General features: G+C 39.8%; 3 protein-coding genes across 5 annotated transcripts; 1 reads left to right on the forward strand and 2 right to left on the reverse strand.

Moving 5' to 3' along the window:
* Positions 1–124: 124 nt before the first annotated feature.
* Positions 125–3,745, reverse strand: si:ch211-214p13.7 (uncharacterized). Of its 2 annotated transcripts, XM_063887656.1 has the most exons (5): positions 3,690–3,745; positions 2,917–3,009; positions 2,219–2,235; positions 2,096–2,130; positions 125–1,524 (listed from the first exon to the last, which is right to left on the reverse strand). In XM_063887656.1, exons 2-5 carry the CDS (start codon positions 2,934–2,936, stop codon positions 1,336–1,338), a joined length of 261 nt encoding a protein of 86 aa, XP_063743726.1. In that variant the 5' UTR covers positions 2,937–3,009; positions 3,690–3,745; the 3' UTR covers positions 125–1,335. The 2 variants fall into 2 exon arrangements, with proteins under 2 accessions (XP_063743726.1, XP_063743725.1); XM_063887655.1 differs by lacking the exon at positions 3,690–3,745 and having other exon boundaries at positions 2,917–3,059.
* An 878-nt stretch (positions 3,746–4,623) lies between these two features.
* si:ch211-214p13.8 (uncharacterized) lies at positions 4,624–7,444 on the forward strand. The gene is made up of 6 exons (XM_063887654.1): positions 4,624–5,051; positions 5,498–5,815; positions 5,905–5,943; positions 6,028–6,177; positions 6,269–6,309; positions 6,692–7,444. Exons 1-6 carry the CDS (start codon positions 4,952–4,954, stop codon positions 6,968–6,970), a joined length of 927 nt encoding a protein of 308 aa, XP_063743724.1. The 5' UTR covers positions 4,624–4,951; the 3' UTR covers positions 6,971–7,444.
* A 2,190-nt stretch (positions 7,445–9,634) lies between these two features.
* Positions 9,635–19,885, reverse strand: zgc:113337 (uncharacterized protein LOC503741 homolog). Of its 2 annotated transcripts, none has more exons than XM_063886997.1 (7): positions 19,662–19,885; positions 19,014–19,126; positions 18,587–18,907; positions 17,611–17,940; positions 13,555–13,839; positions 12,945–13,046; positions 9,635–11,541 (listed from the first exon to the last, which is right to left on the reverse strand). In XM_063886997.1, exons 2-7 carry the CDS (start codon positions 19,093–19,095, stop codon positions 11,534–11,536), a joined length of 1,128 nt encoding a protein of 375 aa, XP_063743067.1. In that variant the 5' UTR covers positions 19,096–19,126; positions 19,662–19,885; the 3' UTR covers positions 9,635–11,533. The 2 variants fall into 2 exon arrangements, with proteins under 2 accessions (XP_063743067.1, XP_063743066.1); XM_063886996.1 differs by lacking the exon at positions 9,635–11,541 and adding an exon at positions 11,548–12,677.
* Positions 19,886–22,443: the final 2,558 nt, after the last annotated feature.

Consider the following 22,443-nt stretch of genomic DNA (forward strand, 5'->3'; position numbering starts at 1 on the left):
TAAATGAAACTCTTTGTTTTTCATGACCTTAGTGAAGATTTCATTTTAAATTAGAAGATTATTGATACAACTTCTTGCCAATGTATCCAGCGATGCAGTTGATGCAACACACAAAGCTCTGTAATAGTAGTTATAAACTTTTAATCTCTGAAAAAATATAAATAAAAATAAAACAAATGCAACCTTCACCAATATACTATGCATCCAATCAATCAAATAAATAATGATATAGGTAGACAAGGCTATAGAGAAAAATTGTAGGCTACACATTTTCTGCATACACATACAAAACAAGGACAAAATAAAAGTTCTCGAGCATTAAAAATCTATTTGCTATCTATTTGCAGTAGTTCTAGGAGCACTATTTTACAAAATGGGCACACAATCTGGAAAGCAGTTTAAGATATGTGTTATGCTTTATGCTTACTTTTTTTCTTAGCTGCTATTCCTTTTCCTTCCATTGTGGAAAAACAGTCCCTCCACTTGTGTAGCAACTCTACACCACACCTCTCAGTACTGAAGATAACACAATTAACACAGTAATTATCAAGACCCAATCGTCTATAAACAAAAACATATCAAAAACAGTTTAAAAATCATTACATTCTGGCTTTTAGGTTAAGATTAAATTAGTTCTTCCTTTCTCAGGTCATGCCATAACCAACAATGGTTTGTCAGAAGTTTGGGAGAATTGGCTTTTTTTTTTAAGATGTTAAAACAAAAATAGCTGCTGGCATTCACATCCAAGGGCCAAATATTATGTTCAAAATGTATATTACATACTAATTGTATACTGTATCTATGACATACTAGTCATCAAAATATACTTCAGCATTTCCTACTAACAGGAAATGACACAATCCATGCAACAACCGATATCAGTTAAATCCTGACTTTGGGCAGCTCATAAAAGTTTTGTGCAAACCTGTATGCAGTTAGAAAAGTTCTAAAGACTTTAATTAAGGTCATCGTGTGAATAAGGGGCATGTGAAAACCTACTGGATTTGACTTTTTGAGACTTGCCCTTCATATGATTGGCAAAAAGTAAAGTCATACACCATTATTTTCATCTGACTTAGTGATTCCAGATATACTGTGGTCATGACTTTTCATATCTAACTTAAGAGTTGCACATAATTGTCCAGTTTGAGTTTCTAAAGTTCAAATGCGATGCAAGTATGTGTCCTTGAAGAAGTGAAATCCCAGTCCTGTTCAGTCGTTTTGGGGCTTGTTTCTGCTGCCAGCTGAAGTGGAATTTGGATGATCTCCTTTTTGCAATATTAAATACAAGTCTTGCATCGTGCAATAGCCTGAATGAACCCGCCTCGTCTCCGTTCACCCCATCAGTACATAATCGTCTGCACATTCATCTTTAGAGGAGCACTGAGACACACACTCGGGCTGAGGTGGTGCTGGGACAAAAACTGTTGCATAGTCACAATCATCGTCAGTGATAGCCCTGGCTCTACTCGGTCCTTTGGCAGTGTTGTGGTCAATAGAGGCATACAATACGTCCTCCTTAGGCTGTCATGAGATGATACACAGAGTCAGATATAATTCCTGAACATACAACCTTGGAAAAAATCAAAACACCACTTTAGCATTATCAGTTTCTCTTGTTAAATTTTTTATAGAGATGTCTTTTGAGTTAAATGATTTTTAAATTTTTTATTTGTTCTATAAACTACTGGCATTTTATTTCTGTGTTGGAAATTCAACAAACACTGGAATGGCTGCCATACATGTAGAGATAAAGATTTAAGAAAAAATTGGAGTGGTCTCTTAATTTTTTCCGCGGCTGTATGTCACACATCAATCATTGTATTATTTGTTTACATGCTATATCAACCAGCAGGGTTTTTTTTATGTGGGTGGTGGTTAAAACTTCCTGCATGTGAAATAAAGAGCCTCAGTTTCTTTTACAGTAAAGGCCTTACACTCATATTCCAGTATGCAAATCTAACGAGGCAGCACCTCTGGCTTGACAAGATAAAAGCACAGGAACACACCCATGTTCCATATAAAGCTTATACTGATAACTATGAAGCTATATACTAAACAAAAATAGACTCAACATTGATGTGGGGAGGTTTACCTTGCTGTCTGTGCTGTTTTCAGCTGCAGAATCCCCTGAGAAGAGAACATGTAAATATATGAAATTAAAACTGTTCAGCGTACTATAAATATATTCCAATTACTATAATTACTAACTACTTACCTTTCCTTTTCTTCTTCCTGTCAAAAAGAGCAATAAACTCATTAATGTGAGAAATATTCATTGCTTGAAAATGTTTATATATCTTGATGTGAGCTTCAGTGAGATGTGAATAACACCATAAAATACCATAAAGCATAATCTCAGACATCAAACTACGTCTTTTTAAAGGTGTAAGTTTGACCACACCAGTGTTTCCTTGACAGCTCAACAGATAACAGTGTGTGCTGCAACAGGAAACACTTTGAATATGCAACCCACATCTTTCTATGACCACCTGTATTTGTCAGTGATTAACTACATGTGATGAGGCATTTTGCATACTTCTAGGACAACATCTTATATCATGTTAAAAAACAAAAATGTAAAGGACTGTAAGAGAAGTCTTTATGTTTGATCCAGCTGATACCAATTCTGTTCTGAAACCACTATTTCCTCACTGAAGCAAATGCAGAAGCTGCTAAATACAGTGTGAACATGCAACCATTTTTCATTTAACAAGTGCCACTAACTAATTCAAATTATTCTATAAAAATGATGTCTTGCCAATATTTTCCTCTAATTAATCAATCAAGTCTTCTGTACATGCAGCATTTTCATGCAGCATTTTCAAGAAAGCTGTTTGAGCATTATAACCACCTGATGAAAATGTCTTAGTGTAGTGCCCTTTCCTATATGTGAACCAAAGTGTCATTACTTACCCTGAAGTGCAGTTTCCCATGATTCACCCCACAGAATCCTGATGTTCACAGGGTGTTTGTCAGCAGGCAACAGGTCTCTGTTGCAACCCTAAGCTTAACAACAGAAGTAGACACTGATCTCACTGATCTCACTCCTGATGTGTCTGAGCAAACAGGCCAGAGAGAGAGGGAAGGGGGAAGGGGGAGAGAGAGAGAGACAAAGAGAGAGAGAGAGAGAGAGAGAGAGAGAGAGAGAGAGAGAGAGAGAGAGAAAGAGAGAGAGAGAGAGAGAGAGAGAGAGAGAGAGAGAGAGAGAGAGGATACAAAGCCTTTTTTGTGTGCCATTTTTATTTCCTGTGCACTATTTTTAACACTCCATCAATATTGGGTAAGTTACTTCCAAAATGCAATACAGTATAAATAACACCTATTACTGTCTCATTAATTAAAGCTCTCTATCTATCTGGCAGTACACATGCTGAAAATTAGGAAAATAGTTAGAAATTAAACTCATGCTCCATTTAACTGGGGTAAATAATATTTGACACCGGTAACATTACGTCGCTGTTAATGGTAGTGGTGCCTCTGCATGCCCTAGTAACCTGCTGTATATGAATGAATCTCTAATATGGCAACGTTAGCCCACATTGTCATTGGTGTCCTAACGGGGATTTGGCTGACAAGCTTTCTAAAAGCCGGCGATTCCACAGCTGACAGAGGCTGCATATCTTCAACACTCTGCCACGAGTCTCTTAACTTCTCGGGGTTCAAGCAGCAGACCCAGAGAAAGTTACCTTCTGTTGCTTTGGCTTGCGCACACTCGTGTCTTTTTCTTTTCTTTTCTCTGAGCCTGCAGCTCTGCATTGTGAGTCTTCAGCTCTCCATTGCGAATCTTTTTCTGCTGTCCTCTTAACCAATAGTAAACAGGCTTACTGCGTTACTATTCTACCTGCACAATTATTTCTCTGGTGTCGGAATGTCTCGCGATGTTTGTGAATTCTTAGAAACGAAACATCATTTCGGGTTAAAATATGTTGTAAATGCAGATGTTTATTATTTTTGTACAAGAGCAAACCGTTTGGTAGAGTCTTCAGTATCATTTGCATGATTTTGCAAATGTTGTTGATGAGTAATATGAGGAAGTCACTGACCTTTCTTTCATATCAAGAACAAATTCCAGTTCACTTCACAGGCTGTGTCATTGTTAAGAGTGTAGACTTGTATGGATTATGAATGGGTTTCTAATATGCAAAATGTAGTAAAGTCAGTTTTTGACTGAAAAAACCTCTGATCTGAAAGTGTAGATTGTATTAACATACACGATTCAGAAAACATTTATTCATGTCGGTCAAATGTAGTACATGGTACTACATTATACACTAGAGGGTGCTGTTGGAGCAATCTGGGTAACAGAACTACTACATAACCCTGAGGATAACCTGTCCTCAGTCTACTGCGGAAGAGCAAGTGTTAATATACACAAACAAAAGAGTAAAACAAAGCCACAACTTTTATTATGTAAACAAGATAATGCAGTTCATCCAGAGTCACCAATCATCTACACCTGGGATAAAAAACTAATAATATCTATAGTATGTCGTTTTTAAATTAATTTGTTTTATCTAAGCCCTCAGTGTGACTTTGAAGCCAGCATTTCACAACTTCCTACTAGGCTCTTGAGACACTTTAGGACTACGTAACAGAGTTGTTGAGATGATGAATATGTGCACATTACAAAAGTGCTCCCCAGTCCCCTGACACAAAGTAACAAGTCAACTCAATGACATTTAGAACTTGTGTTTCCACTTTTGCATAAAGGATTGCCTTACATCTGTGTGTTTCTGTAAGGGTGTATTTCAGAATTAAATAGCAAAGGTAGGCACGCTATTTTCATGGGTGTGCACATCCTGACCTGTGTTGTCTTGTGACATTTGAGAAAACACATGCAGAGTGGTCTTTTATATATGTGGGAGGAAAGGAAGTGGTGAGCTTGAAACAAGTGAAATGAGCCCAAGCAGTAGTAGTAGCACCAGTGTAAGATAAACTGTGAAATCTCATGGCCATGAACACATCAGGTAGAATGGATAGACTACCATACATCCATCTGCTGATATTTTGCTGTTTTAGCTTCGTCTGCATCTCTGGAAAAGCTGACGGTAAGCCTCTTTTATCTTATGATTTGACCTTCAATTGTTGGCAGAATATAAAAATATAATATAACTTAACTTACCTAGGTTCTTTACTTAGTTACAGTTTTAAAAACGTGTCCTTTACTTTACTACATTTATTTGACAGATTTAGTTACAAGTTATGTTGCAGATCTTGATAAGACTAAATAAAGGTTACTCTTTAGATTACAGCATGTGAATAAGTATTGTGTAAATTGTGTTTAATTTATTATAGGATCCCCCTAAGAAGTTTTAAGATATTTCCAAGAAGTTTATCACACAAAAGATGGATTTTTTAAAAATAATGTTCCGTAATCGAGAGGTTTATGTTATCTGGTATTTATTCGTGACATTATAAACAGCTTTGTTGTTTTATCACATGTAAAAATGAAAAACAAGACTAGGATATCTGATTTTTTAATGTATTTTTTCAGACTCTTTATGTGCAGTGATGGTCCGAAGAGGCGCCACATATAAAACTGTCCCACAACACAATTTGACGGTCAACTGTCCCGTCAAACACTGTGGAGAACGAGGCCATGTCACCTGGTGTAAACTGCTGGACACAAATGATTGTGATCAGATTAAATACAAAGAGAATATAGAAATAACACAGACTGACATTAAGGATGGATTCATCTCATATCTGACCTTTACACGTATTTCCTCTCTTGATGGCGGCCTGTACAGATGTTTTTTAAAAGGATACAAGTCTGAGCAAATCAGTAACAGCATCAACATCTCAGTGTCAGGTAGGCGGTTTGGCTCACTTAATAATAGTGATAATAATAGATTTATAATAATCCATTATTAATTAAATGCAATTTCTATTCATTTACAGATTTAAACACGGACGGTAATGACTCTGACTATAGTGCAGGTAAGAAGTTATTATTTTTTCTCGAGTTATACACATACGGTTTAACGGAAAAAGACTAAAACTGATCTGTTTATTCTTCTATAGATGAGCTACCAAGCACTACTACTCCTTCCGTTGCACATGCTGCTGCCACTGAGGTGTCCTGTCTGCCCTACTTCTACATCTGTGTTGGCATAGCTCTTCTGGTTTTCACACTGATAGTGTTAACCCACATGGATTTTTATGGCTGGAAACGTAATAACATTATCTATTCCCAGTTTGAAATACAGTAAAAAACGTTTTCTAGATCTTTCTAAATAACCATTATTGTATGTCTTCTTTACAGGAATACTTACCTTCAACCAAACAAAGGGAAAGGTGTTGCAGGTAATACATGTGATGGACACCAAATGATCTCTAGCACTTTAAAATGTACATCCTATTTGAGGCTATCGTTCTTGCAGGATTTTTACTGTTCTGAATTTTTATCCTCATAGCACTTATTGTAAGTCACTTTAGATAAAATTGTCAGCTAAATGTTATGTATAATAAATAGTTAAGGGAAATAAATGAACTTCCTTTCTTGCTGGAAGTTAGATGAGAAGTGTGATAGCACTCTCAGGCTGTTATTGGACATCTAACTCTAGCCTAATTACCAAAAATTTCAAACAAATCCTTCAACCCAGATGTTGAAGAGTCAAAATGGTGTCAAGGACAATCACTTTTCGGGCTTATTTCATCCTAAATCTAGTGTTTTTTTGTGTCATAGGAAAGATCGAGTCAGATGATACCTAACCTCCCCAGTGCGAGTGCTCCTTCCACTTTTTACTTACATGAAATCAATTACTCTCCTGCGGACAGACCACCATCACACCCTCCCCCGATGATCAATGGGCAGCAGCCTGCTGCTGCAAACATAGCAGCTGGAGGTCAAGTGTCAGATCATGCAGTGTATGCAGCCATCATACACAGGTCTCAGATACCTGCCGGAGAACAGCATGTTGTGACGAAAAAGAACACAGCGTATGCTGCCATCAGTGTTTCCTGAACATTTTAGATTTGCCATAGCAAGGCATGCAGATGGAAACATGGATGGAACATTTTACAGTTAAGTGTTGGTGTCATGGAACAGCAATCAACCGCATCTCACAAGAGGTTAACAGATGAGGCTTTTGGTCACGCTGGTGCACAGCACACTCACTCATACTCACAGCACACTCATGGTAAATGAACCAGGCGAACCAAAACCACAGGCAGCATTGAATGTCTTTTACAGCCTCAGGTTTGTTCCAGGCATGGCTATACTCATTGTATTTACGTGACTTGGAGGGCCTTTTCTACTTATTTCCTTTTGTTGGCCAAAGCTTTGCTGTTTTGTATGAAAAAACCCATAGTGAGTAAGTAGATGTCTTACGTGCAGGAGCACTAGTGTGCATTATTTCTTTCTGATTTTGTATGAAGACTGAAGTTTGGGAGGTTTCTACATCTTTTCAAAAATAAAAGCTTTCACAGTCACAGTTCACCTAAGTATTGTTTTGTAATTTGTTTTTAAAAGTCATGACTGTGGAGTCCTTCTTATCTACTTATCTAATAATTGTTACTTTTGGGGAAATATTTCTACCTGGGAGAGATAACATCTAGAGCAAATTCTCACACATTGTTCGTTCCCACACACAGCGTACTGTTTTTGTCTACCTACAACGGAAACACGGAATCTGGCCCTTTGACCTCACTAGTGTGGCTAGGGTTAAATTATATCTTCACATCATTTTTGGTGGAAGATGTTTCGCCTCCGCTTAACCAAATGTGGTTTAGATACTGAGATACTCTAGGTTTTAGTTTTACCAGTGGTGTTATTATAATAGTCACACATTCAGCAAGTTGAGTAACATACGAGACGGAGGTGAGGATGTCAAATATTTTGCAATTTACTATCTGACCTTGAGTGGACCTTGAGTTTCTGGTCCCCAACCTATTTAAGCTAATGACCTGAAAGAATCCCAGAGCCAGGGCCTAGTGTGAGTAGTTTGACTAAAAGTGATTTTCCTTTCAGATTGTCTAATTTGAAGGATTTTAATTCAAAACAATATTTTCTATCAAGGAGCCTGTTCTTAATACAGCTATCAGCAAATTCCTAAATGATAAATAAAAGACATATGTATGTGCTACTAGGACACATAAACTTTAAAAAACTGATTCTGAAGTTATTTGGCTGCTTCTAGAATAACTAAAGGAACAGCGTATGAAAGTTCGAATGCATGGCTTCACTCTCTGTTAAGTGTTGCCAATTTGATCATGTCAAGCCTGCCTTGTCATGATTACATTGTGAAATATTCAGTTGTTTCTTCCATGATTTCTCATTGTTTAGTCATTTAGAAATGACTGGTAAGCAAAGCCATACACCGACATTTTGAGTACCTACACATACGTATTTGTTGACTTGAAGAATGAGATTAACCCTGGTGCAGAAAACTAAATGTTTTGAAAGAGGACAAAATTAAGAACAGAACCAGAAAAGCAGGGATGCACTGCCCAACATGCTGATAACACACACAGTGCCATATTGACAATCTGATAATTTAGTTTTCTTTTTAGATGTCAAGTGGAGCACAGTGTCCCTGTGCTCCACTTTCCCCATGCTGTAATCCAATTACAGATGCTTACAAAAGGCCCTTTCACCAAGGAACAGCATGGGGAAAATGTCATTAAATGCTTCTGAATGACGTGACCCGGATTGTATAAATAACTTACAGTTTATTCACTGCACACACATTAGAGGAAGGTGAAGTGTTGTCCTGACAATCATTTAAAATGACTCTTGTAATTATTTTACTCTTTGAATAAAACATTCTCATCTCAACAACTCTCTGTGGTAGTTACATCCAACCCTGCAATGCAACCTGTTACATCCCATACACAAGTTCAGCGCTCTCTCTCTCTTTCTCTGTCTCTCTCTGTCTCTCTCTTTCTTGCTCACACACACATGCACATACATCAGGAGTTGTGGTTATTCTCCGGTGGACAAAGCCCTGGTTCAGGCCACAGAGAGATGGAGGGTGTGGAGGCTTGTGCGAAGGCAGCATTTGAGATGGGCCTGATTTGATGGAGTCTGAGGTCACTGTGGTGTGTGTGTGTGTGTGTGTGTGTGTGTGCGTGTCTGTACTCTGCAGCACTGTGACCAAAACACCTGACAAGGTAAACAGGGGTGCCGAATGATTGTGATCCTACTTGAAAATCATAATTAAAAACAAACATATTTCACATTTTTCTCTCATTGATGCTGTTTAAGGTTCAATTATTTGATGTAGCACTGGCTGCATTAAGGTCATATTTTATGAATACAGCTTCAACTTTGGTACGGAGTAAGAGAAGTGAGCAAGCAGTGTTTTAGGTTACATACACACTCAACATATCTAGCAGAACTAATAAATACTGTATGTTATCCTAGAGATTATGAATATAACATTACAGGCATGTGCCGCAGGCTCTGGGAGTGACTGTGTGTGTACAACATGTGTGTTTTTTTGGCTCTGTGAGCTCAACCATAATCCGTCTGGCTTGGGATGAAAAAAGCCTCCAAAAATGAGCATCTGGCATCAATATTCGGCACAACAGAAAGGAATTTCATGTTTTTCCTGAGAGGTACAAAGCTGAGCTGAAAAAGCTGAAAGCATGGCAAGATTCTAAATTGATAAAGACTCAGACACATAAACATTTTTCAATATATTTATTAGTCTATTTGTTGCACTTATTGCATAAACTTTACATAACTGGTCATAATGCATCGCCTCATATTCATTTCTTCTTCTATTCGTGACTGTAGCTGCAGATAGATACTATGCATTTGTCTGCTTTATAATACATTTTCTTAAAACCACATTTCAGAATTATTTTAATGAAAACTCTGAACTATGCTTATAATGAAGGCTGTCTAAACTTTAGTTAAGGGGGAGGAATGAGGTATGCCCGATTAAAGCAATATGTCTGAAATCTGCATGTCATTCTGTTCATTACTTACAGATTTGCATCATCTTTCATTGATATACAAGATACTTTCATCTTTTAACTATAGGTTATATTTATTTGAGATGTCTGCCTTTAATTGACAGAGCACCCATAGAGAGAAAGGTAGAGAGACCGGGGATGGGGGGATACTAGCAAAGATAAGACTGTGGTATTTGAGTCACACGCAAAACCAGGTGAGCTACCGAGGGGCCCAAAGCTTAGATTTTTTCATATCCCTGTACACATGCAAACATTAGTTATCCAAAAAGCTTCATAACATTATATTTAAGGTGCCACTTTAACAAACGTACAAACAAGAAGTCCGGTTTAAGTTTTTGTTCAAGAACACAGTGTGGCTCTAAGCATTTCACTATTATCAAACCTCTAAGATAAGTTGCTACTGAACCTGTAAACTCACCATCACATCTTCACAGACACAAACTGTCCTGAATCTAAGATGTAGACATGCATTCCTGTCAGGGGCACCAAAAAGGTTTTAGTGTTACTCCCCAGGGGAATTGATTCAAGATATCTGACCGTGGAATTTAGCCTCAAACAAATATGCACACACACACACACACACACACACACACACACACACACACACACACACACACACACACACACACACACACACACACACACACACACACACACACACACACACACACACACACACACACACACACACACACACACTTTGAAACATGTAGCAAAGTTTGCAATAGGCCTACAGTAGGTATGCAGGCCTAGCTGAACACATGAAGACCCCACCAAGCTTTAACAATACACAAAAGTGAAGGAGGTCTTCGGCTGAGGTACAAGAAGTAAAACCTTAATGATTAGCTCATCATTTCAATTAGCTAGGTTATTTACTGTAAAGGATAAGGCTGGTAATATTCTGTATTTTCCCTAGTATCAAATGTAACATAGGAGTGTAAGTCAACCTCTACAATAATATAAGACATGAATACATTTTAAAATGAACAGCTGGCGACTGTAGTTTACAGTAAATGTTACTTATAAATAGTGAGTATCCAGCCGGAAATAAATACACAATACCGGAATTAAAGTGCAGATGTTCTGGTCACTGGTGCAACATGTTGCTCAGTACTTTTTAATTGTTTTTTTAGGCAACAATCCAGGGGTATGATACATCAGACTTTTAGTAGCAGAATCAATTGATTGTTGTTTTTAGTCTTATTGTTGAATAAGAAAAAATAGAACAATACCAACCATATCATTTCAGGACTACGTAAAGGAAAGAGACAAACAGAGGAAAGTATTTTAGGGACATGCAACGTTTTGTTTGCTGTGCAATGTGGAGAGTGTGGCCATGAACTCAATCCATTACAGAGTCGGAGAGGAAAAATTATCTGCTCAGCATTTCCTCATTGACTTCACGTGAAGACAGCCTGGAGATTATATAAGTGTCAGATGCAGAAGAGCTGAGATGAATGTCGTTGTACAGTTGGCGCTCATGAACAGGATTGTATATGACATCCTATAAAGTTGTGTCAGGACATCTTTCCTTCGTACCAGGATAATGATGATGATGATGATGATGAAGATGCATCCTCTTTTTAGCCTCTGGTCATCTTGACCATTAATCGGCTGAAAAGCAGGAGAGGTAATGGAACAAAACGTAAGACTGTAAAAAATGTCAATATTTTCCTATATTTACATTTTCTAGGTAGAAGAATATGATTTAAATGTGACTTGGTGTAGCTATGACATAACAATATTACTACAGTCTAATAGTAAATAAAAACTGTATGCACTGATTTTTACATTATAACTATACAGTTATACACTATAGTATCATTAGAATTTGTGCTTTTTGCCACTAAAGTATAAAAGGACTTTTGTTTACCTATATTTGACTTTTGCGTAACAGTACTCTCACTTTTTCAGATCCTGTCTAAGGCATCAATTTGAGCGCTGCTTTGGCCAATATGCAGGTATTTCCTCTTTCTATATAATTCATATTGCACTGTGCAGATTCATAGTTGATTCCCTTCATGCACCGAGAGAAAACATTGATTACACAGGCGAATAAAGTGCAGATGGAGTGCAGGTAGCAAAAAATATGGTTGCCATTAGCAGGTAATCATGTGACTAAAAAGAGCTGTTAGCTCCTGTTGGTGTATACAACCTCAGCGAAAAATAAACAAAAAGAGGCGTTGTAGAGCTGAGCAGAACTGTTCCACATTTTATTAAAAATTTAATTGATTAGTTTAGCGATAAGGTACATTTTGGGGTAATATTACTGCCTGTTTCCAGACAGAGTGTGACGCCGAAGTGAAACCAGGGATCTGTTACCGAAGTAAAAAAACATTATTAAAAATCCCTTTGACTTTTGTCATTGCACTGTTGCCTAAACTACTTTCTCAACAGTGTGTCACCGAGATTGCTTAATATATTTAGATGATAATGCTAGTTTGAAAAAGAAACTAAAAAACATCTGGTATTGTTTATACAATATGAATATTTTCTGGCAGGTTTTAACAAACACTATCTCTCATAAACCCCTAGATGATCACAGCTGAACAGAAGAGGTCCAGAAGTATATGTACTTTGTACATGTTTTCGTGAAGGTATTTGTCTTATTAGTCTTATTTGTCAAAATTCAATCCCAGAAACATGCTTCATTTTTTCAGAAAGACAGATGTGAAAAAAAGACTAGCCAGTCGGTGTTGCAGCGGCACATCCCAAAGGGCTGATGTTCCTTTTCATTGTTTCTGTCGAACCTGGACAGTTTGCCAAAACCCACAACAGGGAGAAAGCTTAAAACAATATTTAATGGACTTTAAATCATTGAATAGATCTGCATAAATGATACCAAAAAATCCAGGAGAGTTTCTCCCCACTGTGTTCTGCAAATCTACACATACGGTATATAAATGAACTGGTGTGTAAACATCAGATGTATGGGAGTATGACACTTGGCAAGATCTTTTGTTTACCATTCATTCTTAATATAATGTAAACCCTGATATGAGCAAACATGATCTTACCTTCTTTGCGCAAGAAACACTTCCAAAGGCAGAAGCAGAGAGACATGACCAACAGGGCAGCAACCGTAGTGACGGAGATCAGTATGGTGAGAGCTGTCCCAACTAGGAGGTAGAAAAACAAAGAACTGATCAGCAGCTTTGTTATCTTCAATATCTATAAAATCTGTAATATCTTGTATACTGCAATTGCAGAAACCAGATTTAAAGTCCTGATATGTCTTACAGTATGTGTGTTTGTGTACTATAAGGCTACATTAGACACAGCTTCCCTTTTATGGCCCATCACTGATTAGATTTAAGATTTAAACTGTTAGCAACTAATTCCTCTAATGGGTGCACTCCTGACCCGTGAAACCAAGGCCAACTTAGGGTTATCAGCTAACTAAGGCAAAGCTACTTACACATATGACACTTATGACCAAATGTAACCTTTACCAATTATTAGCAGCATTAAAAATAATAATGTTGTAGTTGTTGTACTTTCTTTGTATCCTTTATAGTCTCTGATAATCTGTTTTCTTGAGTGTCCTTTGCTAGTAGGAAAAAGATCTCATGTTATGCTATCAAGTACTTTTGGAGAATTCCAGGAGTCTTAGTGACACAAACTCACTTTTAGTGTTCATGGATACAGCAATCGGTGACTCAAGCCCTTTGTGGTGCACCAAGCATTTGATGGACACGTCTTTCAGCAGCCCTGATTGGACGGTCAGCGTACTGATGACCAGAGTGGTCCCGTCGTTTTGTGGGAGCTGTGTTGTCAAAGGGGGGCCCATGGTGCGGTTATCCCTCTCCACGTTCCATACTATCTCTGCAGGGGGCCGCGAAACTGAGGTGCAGTTGGCTGCGATCACACCTGGAGACATGGTCTTGTAGCTCACCTGAGGTTTGGGCAACACTGGGAGAAATAACAAAAAAAAGAGTACACATTTCCAAACAAGCTTATACTGTGCCAGATGTACAGTGGGGCAAAAAAGTATTTAGTCAGCCACCAATTGTGCAAGTTCTCCCATTTAAAAAGATGAGAGAGGCCTGTCATTTTTATCATAGGTACACTTCAACTATGAGAGACAGGATGAGAAAAAAAAATCCAGGAAATCACATTGTAGGATTTTTAATGAATTAATTGGTAAATTCCTCGGTAAAATAAGTATTTGGTCACCTACAAACAAGCAAGATTTCTGGCTCTCACAGACCTGTAACTTCTTCTTTAAGAGGCTCCTCTGTCCTCCACTCGTTACCTGTATTAATGGCACCTTTTTGAACTCGTTATCAGTATAAAAGACACCTGTCCACAACCTCAAACAGTCATACTCCAAACTCCACTATGGCCAAGACCAAAGAGCTGTCAAAGGAGACCAGAGACAAAATTGTAGACCTGCACCAGGCTGGGAAAACTGAATCTGCAATAGGTAAGCAGCTTGGTGTGAAGAAATCAACTGTGGGAGCAATTATTAGAAAATGGAAGACATATAAGACCACTGCTAATCTCCCTCGATCTGGGGCTCCACGCAAGATCTCACCCCGTGGGGTCAAAATGATCACAAGAACGGTGAGCAAAAATCCCAGAACCACACGGGGGGACCTAGTGAATGACCTGCAGAGAGCTGGGACCAAAGTGACAGAGGCTACCATCAGTAACACACTACGCCGCCAGGGACTTAAATCCTGCAGTTCCAGACGTGTCCCCCTGCTTAAGCCAGTACATGTCCAGGCCCGTCTGAAGTTTGCTAGAGGGCATTTGGATGATCCAGAAGAGGATTGGGAGAATGTCATATGGTCAGATGAAACCAAAATAGAACTTTTTGGTAAAAACTCAACTCGTTGTGTTTGGAAGAGAAAGAATGCAGAGTTGCATCCAAAGCACACCATACCTACTGTGAAGCATGGGGGTGGAAACATCATGCTTTGGGGCTGTTTTTCTGCAAAGGGACCAGGACGACTGATCCGTGTAAAGGAAAGAATGAATGGGGCCATGTATCGTGAGATTTTGAGTGAAAACCTCCTTCCATCAGCAAAGGCACTGAAGATGAAGCGTGGCTGGGTCTTTCAGCATGACCATGATCCCAAACACACCGCCAGGGCAACGAAGGAGTGGCTTCGTAAGAAGCATTTCAAGGTCCTGGAGTGGCCTAGCCAGTCTCCAGATCTCAACCCCATAGAAAATCTTTGGAGGGAGTTGAAAGTCCGTGTTGCCCAGCGACAGCCCCATAACATCAGTGCTTTAGAGGAGATCTGCATGGAGGAATGGGCCAAAATACCAGCAACAGTGTGTGAAAACCTGGTGAAGACTTACAGAAAACGTTTGACCTCTGTCATTGCCAACAAAGGGTATATAACAAAGTATTGAGATGAACTTTTGTTATTGACCAAATACTTATTTTCCACAATAATTTGAAAATAAATTCATTAAAAATCCTACAATGTGATTTCCTGGATTTTTTTTCCACATTCTGTCTCTCATAGTTGAGGTATACCTATGATAAAAATTACAGGCCTCTCTCACCTTTTTAAATGGGAGAACTTGCACAATTGGTGGCTGAGTAAATACTTTTTTGCCCCACTGTATATGGCACATAGAGCACACAATCACAAAGGAGGACTGACATATTTAACATATTATTTTCATCCAGAAACAGGCCAGTATTCAGATTGTGTCTTTGGGTAAATTTGCTGAGATTTCCGCATAAAAATCTTTGGATCAGGTGAGCGTCTGAACTCCTGCAATCTTATTATCCTTAAGGCAATCACTGGCTGTTTTCAATTCCCTGCTCTCGGGGCTGAGCAAGGAATGTGATTCACTGGAAGAGTGAATATTTTTGTTGGCAAGATCATGTTCAGCCACAAATATTTAGCCCTCATAGTTTCAACGTCTTTCTCTGAGTTCTAGGGTGCTGAACTTCACCCACAATGTGTCTGGATTGTATCAGATTTCAGGGTGGGATGTCAGGGTGGGTTACCACACCAGTAAATTCCTTAAAAGAATCCAAACTATAATAACCTGTGAACTAGCACAACGCAGGCATGAAATTGAGCTTCTCCCCCAATTTTTAAAAAAATTTAATGTAATTAAATCACTAACCCTGTAACCCTTTATTAAAGTGTCACAATCATTATTTTTAACCTATAGATTTAGCCACTTTAATGTTTTTCTACACCTTAGCCAGCACTGATATGTAATGTTATAATTTCCTCTAATGTCAAATCTAACCCACTGAGAGCCTTATTCATGGCGTGATTACGTTAACGTTTGCAGAGGAATAGCATTATGTAATTTAGGGGTTACTAAAATGTTTATTACTCTTGTGATTTATGTTTTCAAAGTTTAAACCTTGTATACTTAGTGTTGTTTTGCTACTAACGAAAATAACATTTAAAAGACACATATTGTTATATTTCAATGATTTCCTGCAGTTGAATGGTCACATGCATTTGTGCGTTTTAGCGGTCGCTCTCTGTGGGGGAGGGTGGGAGTTACAATAAGGAGGAGGCATCCCATCATCTGGGTTGGTATAAGGGTGGAAGACTGTTGGCAGCAATGCAAAAACATTAATGCTAATCACGCTTCTCTACTAAAAACACCTACTGTACTGTACAGTTCAAAGTACAGTTCAATTTCAAACAAAAGCACATCTGTTTGTTGAGATAACTGAGAGAAAGCAAGGGGGAGAAAATGAGCAACGAGAGACAAAGCACAGAGGGGACCACTGTCTTCCGCAAACACTGACACAGTCATGCATCAGGACCTCACTCCCTGCCTCCATCACTCTTTCGAATAGTCCATTCTTCACATCGAGACAATGTTCTGTGTTTATATGTCAAATATGTGCCGACAGCCTATGCTTACTTTTTCATGGAAGCATTCAGATGCTACAATAGGGAGGAAAACAGCATTCCAATTCAAATCCCGGATGTACCTGTCTTCACGGTACACTCAAAGACCAAAGTTAGTCTCCTGGCACTCGCAAACATTAGTTTGTCTCTTCCACTTTCCCAACAAGATACTGTTTTCCCAATTTGTAAAGCTACTATAGGACATATTCACCCACAACAAAAGCCCTGCAAAAATTGGTATCTGAACTATGTTTACCTATTATTTATTTTTAAAATAGAAAATCTGCCAGTGGCGTTAAAGCAAACAAGACATCATTGTGACAAAGAGAGAGTAAAAGATGAATGACTCCCGTAACAACAATAGCAAAAGTTTTCAATTTGATGGATTACCATGAAATTGGTTGTGTAATTTGGAACAGACAATCAGTAACACTTATTATGACTCCATTATGCTGAGCTTATAGCGAACCATCTACTGGTATAAGGCACATATTGTGTGGTATGAATCCTGTTCTTTGACATTTTCTACAAAAGCTAAAAATAACATATCCAAAAATGTCAAACTTTTCTGTTAATAAGCCATTTAGCACACAACAAGGAATGTGATTGTTTAACATTGGAGTTTTAGAAAGGGTTTACTCTACCGCCACTACCTTTGTTTTAAGTAGTAAGTATTCTATCTAGCCTTATTTCTATATCGCATGCTAAAAAAGTACGCTATGTTGTACATAACCTGCTTTTTCCAGGTGAAGCTCAAGTTTTCCTCACTCATGTTTCTGTGTTGGCCACACAATAATAATCAGCCATTATGACAGGCTTTGAAAAAGAAGGTTACCATAGGTGTCGAGACAAACTGTGGAGGTCTTCGGCCCATCAGGATGTGTTTTGAAGACGCAGGTGTAGCAGCCTTCATCCTGGATCGTGACCGGCTGAATGGTGAGCTGACTCTCGGACAGGGAGGCGCTCAGCCACACTCTCCCCTGGTACGGTGGCTCTATCATGGGGTCACTGCGCTTTGCAAAGGAGGCAACCTCTGTGGCTTCTCCTTGAGCAGAGGTGTGTCTCCATATTATCTGCTCCACCTTTTCAGGCAATCCATAGGAGCACGAGAGAGAGGCCTTCTTGCCACACACTGCTGTTTTGTTGCTATCAACCGTAATATGCGCTGGGAATAAAAAGATGATGATTTACAAGAAAAGGTAAGCAGAGAACAGGAAGATAGAAGGGGGGAAAACTTGATAATAGTAACATTCAGAAATATGAGGCTACCAAACTAAAACCAGCCACTGGAATCTGGAGCAGCTGCTTCTGCTTAGAAAATGAGCCCCCCCTCCTCCTACAGCTCCAAAGTTCTTTATTAACATGACTGGCTGAGCCTCAACAGGCTCATCCACATGTGTTCAGGGGTTCAGGGAGGTAAGGCACTCTGAATCATATTTAATCTGTATTCATATAATTTCTCAGTAAATCCCCAGAGAAGATTGATATTGAGGGAGCTGTCTCTAGAGTCTACTCGAGGATTGTTTTTGATTAATTTTAAAGGGCGGGTGCAAAGGGCAGGCTTCCAAAATCAGTTATGCCAATTCAAAATAATATGTAGTCACAGGAAATAAAACATCTACTCATAAAGCAAAACAATAGTTTCAATTGTGAAAGCTAATAGGAGTAAAGATAATTCCTCACTTATATTTGCTATTTTAAACAAACATCACAACAAATCTCTTAATTTCAAACACATTGTTACATCTTTCTTCTCTAATGGGCAGAAACCGCCTCCTAGTTCATAAAATTAAGCTGTGGTCATAACTCACTGGTAACAGAGAGGCACGTCTGGCCCTGCTTTGAACCAGAGGGATGCATGTCAAAGATGCAGGTGTAGCAGCCTTCGTCACGGAAGCCCACCCTGCGGATGGTGATAGCCGAGGTGTCTTTTGGAGAGACGGCAAGCTCCACATACTGCTGTCCGCTCACACTGTCTTTGTTACCAGGTTGGTAGCTCAGAAGGGTCTGGTTCTGGCCATCCAGCCAACGCACCTGCCTTAGAGTCTCTCCCCGTTCCCTCAAAACACTGCAAGTGAGAGTGAAAGGCTTCTCCAATGGAGCTTCCAGACGCTCTGGTGCTGTTACCCGGCCTGGAACATCATGTATTATATAACATGTAAAACATTATAACTCGGAGTGACATGAGTTATTGATTTGAGATTTTCATGTTTTATAGCATTGCCATTTAGCACTCACCCTGTAATCTTCCCACCATCAGTAAGTACAAACACACCTGCAAACCCTTCCTACAGGAGGCCTGGATCATCATCTTCTTCATCGCTCATTTATTGGGAGGAAGAAGAGTGGTACTGAGATGTGGAGAAATAAAACCCAATATGAAGTCAACCTCTCCTATAATTCAAACATTTGGTAATCCAACAGTAATACAGATTGAATTTCGAAGCAATAAAACATATTTTTTCCTATTCCGAGAGGAGCCAATTCAGTTCATGAGTTCAAGATGCTGTCCAGCACATTGAATCGTCCAAAACACAATTCAGTCTGTTGCAATCAAAAACTAAAATCATCAAGTGTAATAGAATCACATTTTAAAACATGTTTCTAGACGCAAAAATAAGTTATCAATTCTGTAGGTTTGAAAGTTATATTTGCTTTTCAAAAGGGAACATGATTTGTTCAGCCACATTACCAACTGGCATCTAAATCAAGCACAACGATTGGATTAACCAATTATTTACACATAAAGGTAGCCTATAGGCTAGAAGTTAGTTAGCAGTCCTACGTTTTTAAACAATCATGTGTAGTAAATATACAGAAAACGTAATTATGTATTATTTTACATATATATTTTCGATTATACAGGACACACATATAGCTACTTACCTACAGGCTACGTGTCCTAATGCAAAAGGTAAAAGCCAACAGTCGAAAACCTCTGCAACATCTCGCCCGTCCTTATGACCCAGCAGTCTTTTGAAACATCACTCCAGACCGAGTGAGAAACTATTTTTATTCCTGCGTGTGTTTTCTATTCTATGCATAGCAGCACAATGAAGACCAGCCGGCGGCAGCTCCAAACTTTAGTTTGCTGGTGAGCACGGAGAAAGGGGAGGGGGGGGGGAGAACACGCGAGAAGAAACATACCCTCTGAACATATCTTCCCCTGATGCTCCTGACTACGGAGAGCGATTATAAAAGCATTGCAACCGTGAACACTGACCGTCATAGACGAAATAAAACTTAAATGCATAGTTGTCATTGAAGCTGGGGACACTTTGAGAAAGATTTATTTGCACAAGAGACTTTTGGGGGTGTATTTCTGGGAACCCAACTGGGACACATTTTATATTAATAATTGAATAGGAATAGCGTTGCAGCAGCGTAGCATAGTTACGTCATTAGTTGTCAAAACAAGTATAAAGCACATGCATGTTTGTATTTTTGTTGCAGAGCGACTCGTTTTTTCCTGAGGGTTTTTGTACTTTTTACCCTTAGAATGAATTATCTTGCAATAATAGTTAAATATAACACGTCCTTATATAAATGCTTTATGTGATGACCCTGTTTTAAGATGTTAAACAAAGGCGTATTTGCCTGATTAACACTGTATGTACAGGCTGTTATACCGAAATACAGGTAGCATACTGATGTAAGCACTAACACATTCATCTGGTTCACAGTCAAACTTTATTACTGTCGTGATCCTTGTTTCGTATCTGTCATGTCTTTGTGTTGTGTGTTTTATTTTGAAATGTTTCCCCTCTTGTTTCATGTTAAACTTCACTTCCTGTCTGCGTTTCCCTCCTGTGCCTGATTGTGTCATTGTGTTCACCTGTTGCCCCTGTGTTTTTCCTCCACCTTCCAGCTGTCTCTCGTCAGGTGATTACCCTTGTGTATTTAGTCCCTGTTTCCCTTTGGTCTGGTGTTCGGTCGTCGTCATTTCTTCACTGATCTTATCCAAGATACCTGCCTGTTCCTGTCGCACTTAATGCCTGAAGCCTAATGCCTAAGTGTTTTTCATGTCCTGTGTTCCCCTTGATTCGTGTTGTCCTCAACAGCTTTTGAATAAAGCTTGCTTTTTGTTTTGACCCTTACCTGCTTCCCCTTGATTTACTGCACTTGGGTCCTGTTTCCCCAACCCTGACAGAACGACCGAACCTGATATGGATCCAGCAGTACGTTTTGAGGATTCTTTTGTGGAGTATTCATACCACATTTTATGTATTTATGGAGAGTGGAGGACAGCAGGTTCTCAAGAGGCTCAGGATGCAGCTCTTCTTCGTGCATGCCGGGAATTGGCAGATAAGCCATGGTTAGAGAGCTCACTGCCGGACTATTTAAGGACATTTGTCACTTCCCCAGAAAGCCTGCACCCTTTCCTTAAACCTCGTGTCAAAGCAGTTAAGCCTCCAGCAGCCAAGCCTCCTGCAGCCAAGCCTTCTGCAGCAAAACCTTCTGCAGCCACGCTTCCGGCTCAAATTTCGGCCCTAGCAGCCGCGTTCCCGGCTGCAGTTCCGGCTCGGTCGACTCCAGTCCAACCTGTCCTGTCGGCGGCCCGGCCGACTCCAGCCCCTGCTGTCCTGTCGGCGGCCCGGCCAACTCCAGCCTCGCCTTTCCTCTCGACTCCGGCCTCGCCTGTCCAGTCGACTCCGGCCTCGACTCCAGCCTTTCCTGTCCAGTTGACTCCGGCCTTGACTCCGGTCTTGACTTCGGCCTTGACTCCAGCCTTGACTCTAGCCTTGACTCCAGCCTTGACTCCAGCCTCGCCTGTCCAGTCGACTCCAGTCACACCTGTTCCTGCTCCTGTCCTGTTTGGGGTCCCGTGAAGACCTGTTCTGCCGGGGGTCCCGAAGACATCATTTCCTGCTCCGTTGGGGGTCCTGCCGTCGCCTGTTCCGATGGGGGTCCCGCCAACACCTGCGCGGTTGGGGGTCCTGCCGTCACCTGTTCCGATGGGGGTCCCACCAACACCTGCTCTTGTTCCGACGGGGTCCTGCCAACATCTACTCCCGTTCTGTTGGGGGTCCCGCCGCTGGAACTAGCAAGCCTTGAAATTGACTGGAACTAGTGAGCGTTTCAATTGACTGGAACTAGCGAGAGTTGAAATTGTCTGGAACTAGCGAGCGCTGCAATTGACCGGAACTAGTGAAGGTTGAAATAAAGTGGAACTAGCGAGAGTTGAAATTGATGAGAACTAGCAAGCAAAGGTGGTGAGCAACGCAAAGGTGGTGAGCAACGCAAAGGTGGTGAGCAACGCAAAGCTTGTGAGCAACGCAAAGCTTGTGAGCAACGCAAAGCTTGTGAGCAACGCTCGCTAGTACAGGAACTAGAGGGTTGCAATTGACTGGAACTAGTGAGCGTTGAAATTGATGCGAACCAGCGAGCAAAGCTCGTGAGCAACGCTCGCTAGTACAGGAAAAAGCGATGATTTCAATCGACTGGAATTACCTAGCGTTGAAATTGACTGGAACTAGCAAGCATTGCAATTGACTGGAACTAGTGAGCGTTGAAATACAGTGGAACTAGTGAGCTTTGAAATTGACTGGGAACTAGCGAGAGTTGAAATTGATGAGAACCAGCGAGCAAAGCTCGTGAGCAACTCTCGCTAGTACAGGAAATAGTGATGATTTCAATTGACTGGAACTAGCAAGCATGGCAATTGACT

Source organism: Eleginops maclovinus, chromosome 7 (assembly GCF_036324505.1).
Source record: "Eleginops maclovinus isolate JMC-PN-2008 ecotype Puerto Natales chromosome 7, JC_Emac_rtc_rv5, whole genome shotgun sequence".
In the NCBI taxonomy this organism is placed as follows: Eukaryota; Metazoa; Chordata; class Actinopteri; order Perciformes; family Eleginopidae; genus Eleginops; species Eleginops maclovinus.

Coding starts and splice junctions, on each gene's coding strand:
- si:ch211-214p13.7 (XM_063887656.1), bottom strand. CDS start 2,936: ATGGGAAACTGCACTTCAGG. Junction 1,525..2,095: donor AAAACAGCACAGACAGCAAG/GTAAACCTCCCC, acceptor ATCTCATGACAG/CCTAAGGAGGACGTATTGTA.
- si:ch211-214p13.8 (XM_063887654.1), top strand. CDS start 4,952: ATGGCCATGAACACATCAGGTAGAATGGATAGACTACCATACATCCAT. Junction 5,816..5,904: donor CATCAACATCTCAGTGTCAG/GTAGGCGGTTTG, acceptor ATTCATTTACAG/ATTTAAACACGGACGGTAAT. Junction 5,944..6,027: donor TGACTCTGACTATAGTGCAG/GTAAGAAGTTAT, acceptor ATTCTTCTATAG/ATGAGCTACCAAGCACTACT.
- zgc:113337 (XM_063886996.1), bottom strand. CDS start 19,095: ATGAAGAAGATGATGATCCAGGCCTCCTGTAGGAAGGGTTTGCAGGTG. Junction 18,908..19,013: donor GATGGTGGGAAGATTACAGG/GTGAGTGCTAAA, acceptor ATGATGTTCCAG/GCCGGGTAACAGCACCAGAG. Junction 12,678..12,944: donor GTGTTTCTTGCGCAAAGAAG/GTAAGATCATGT, acceptor CAAACTGTCCAG/GTTCGACAGAAACAATGAAA.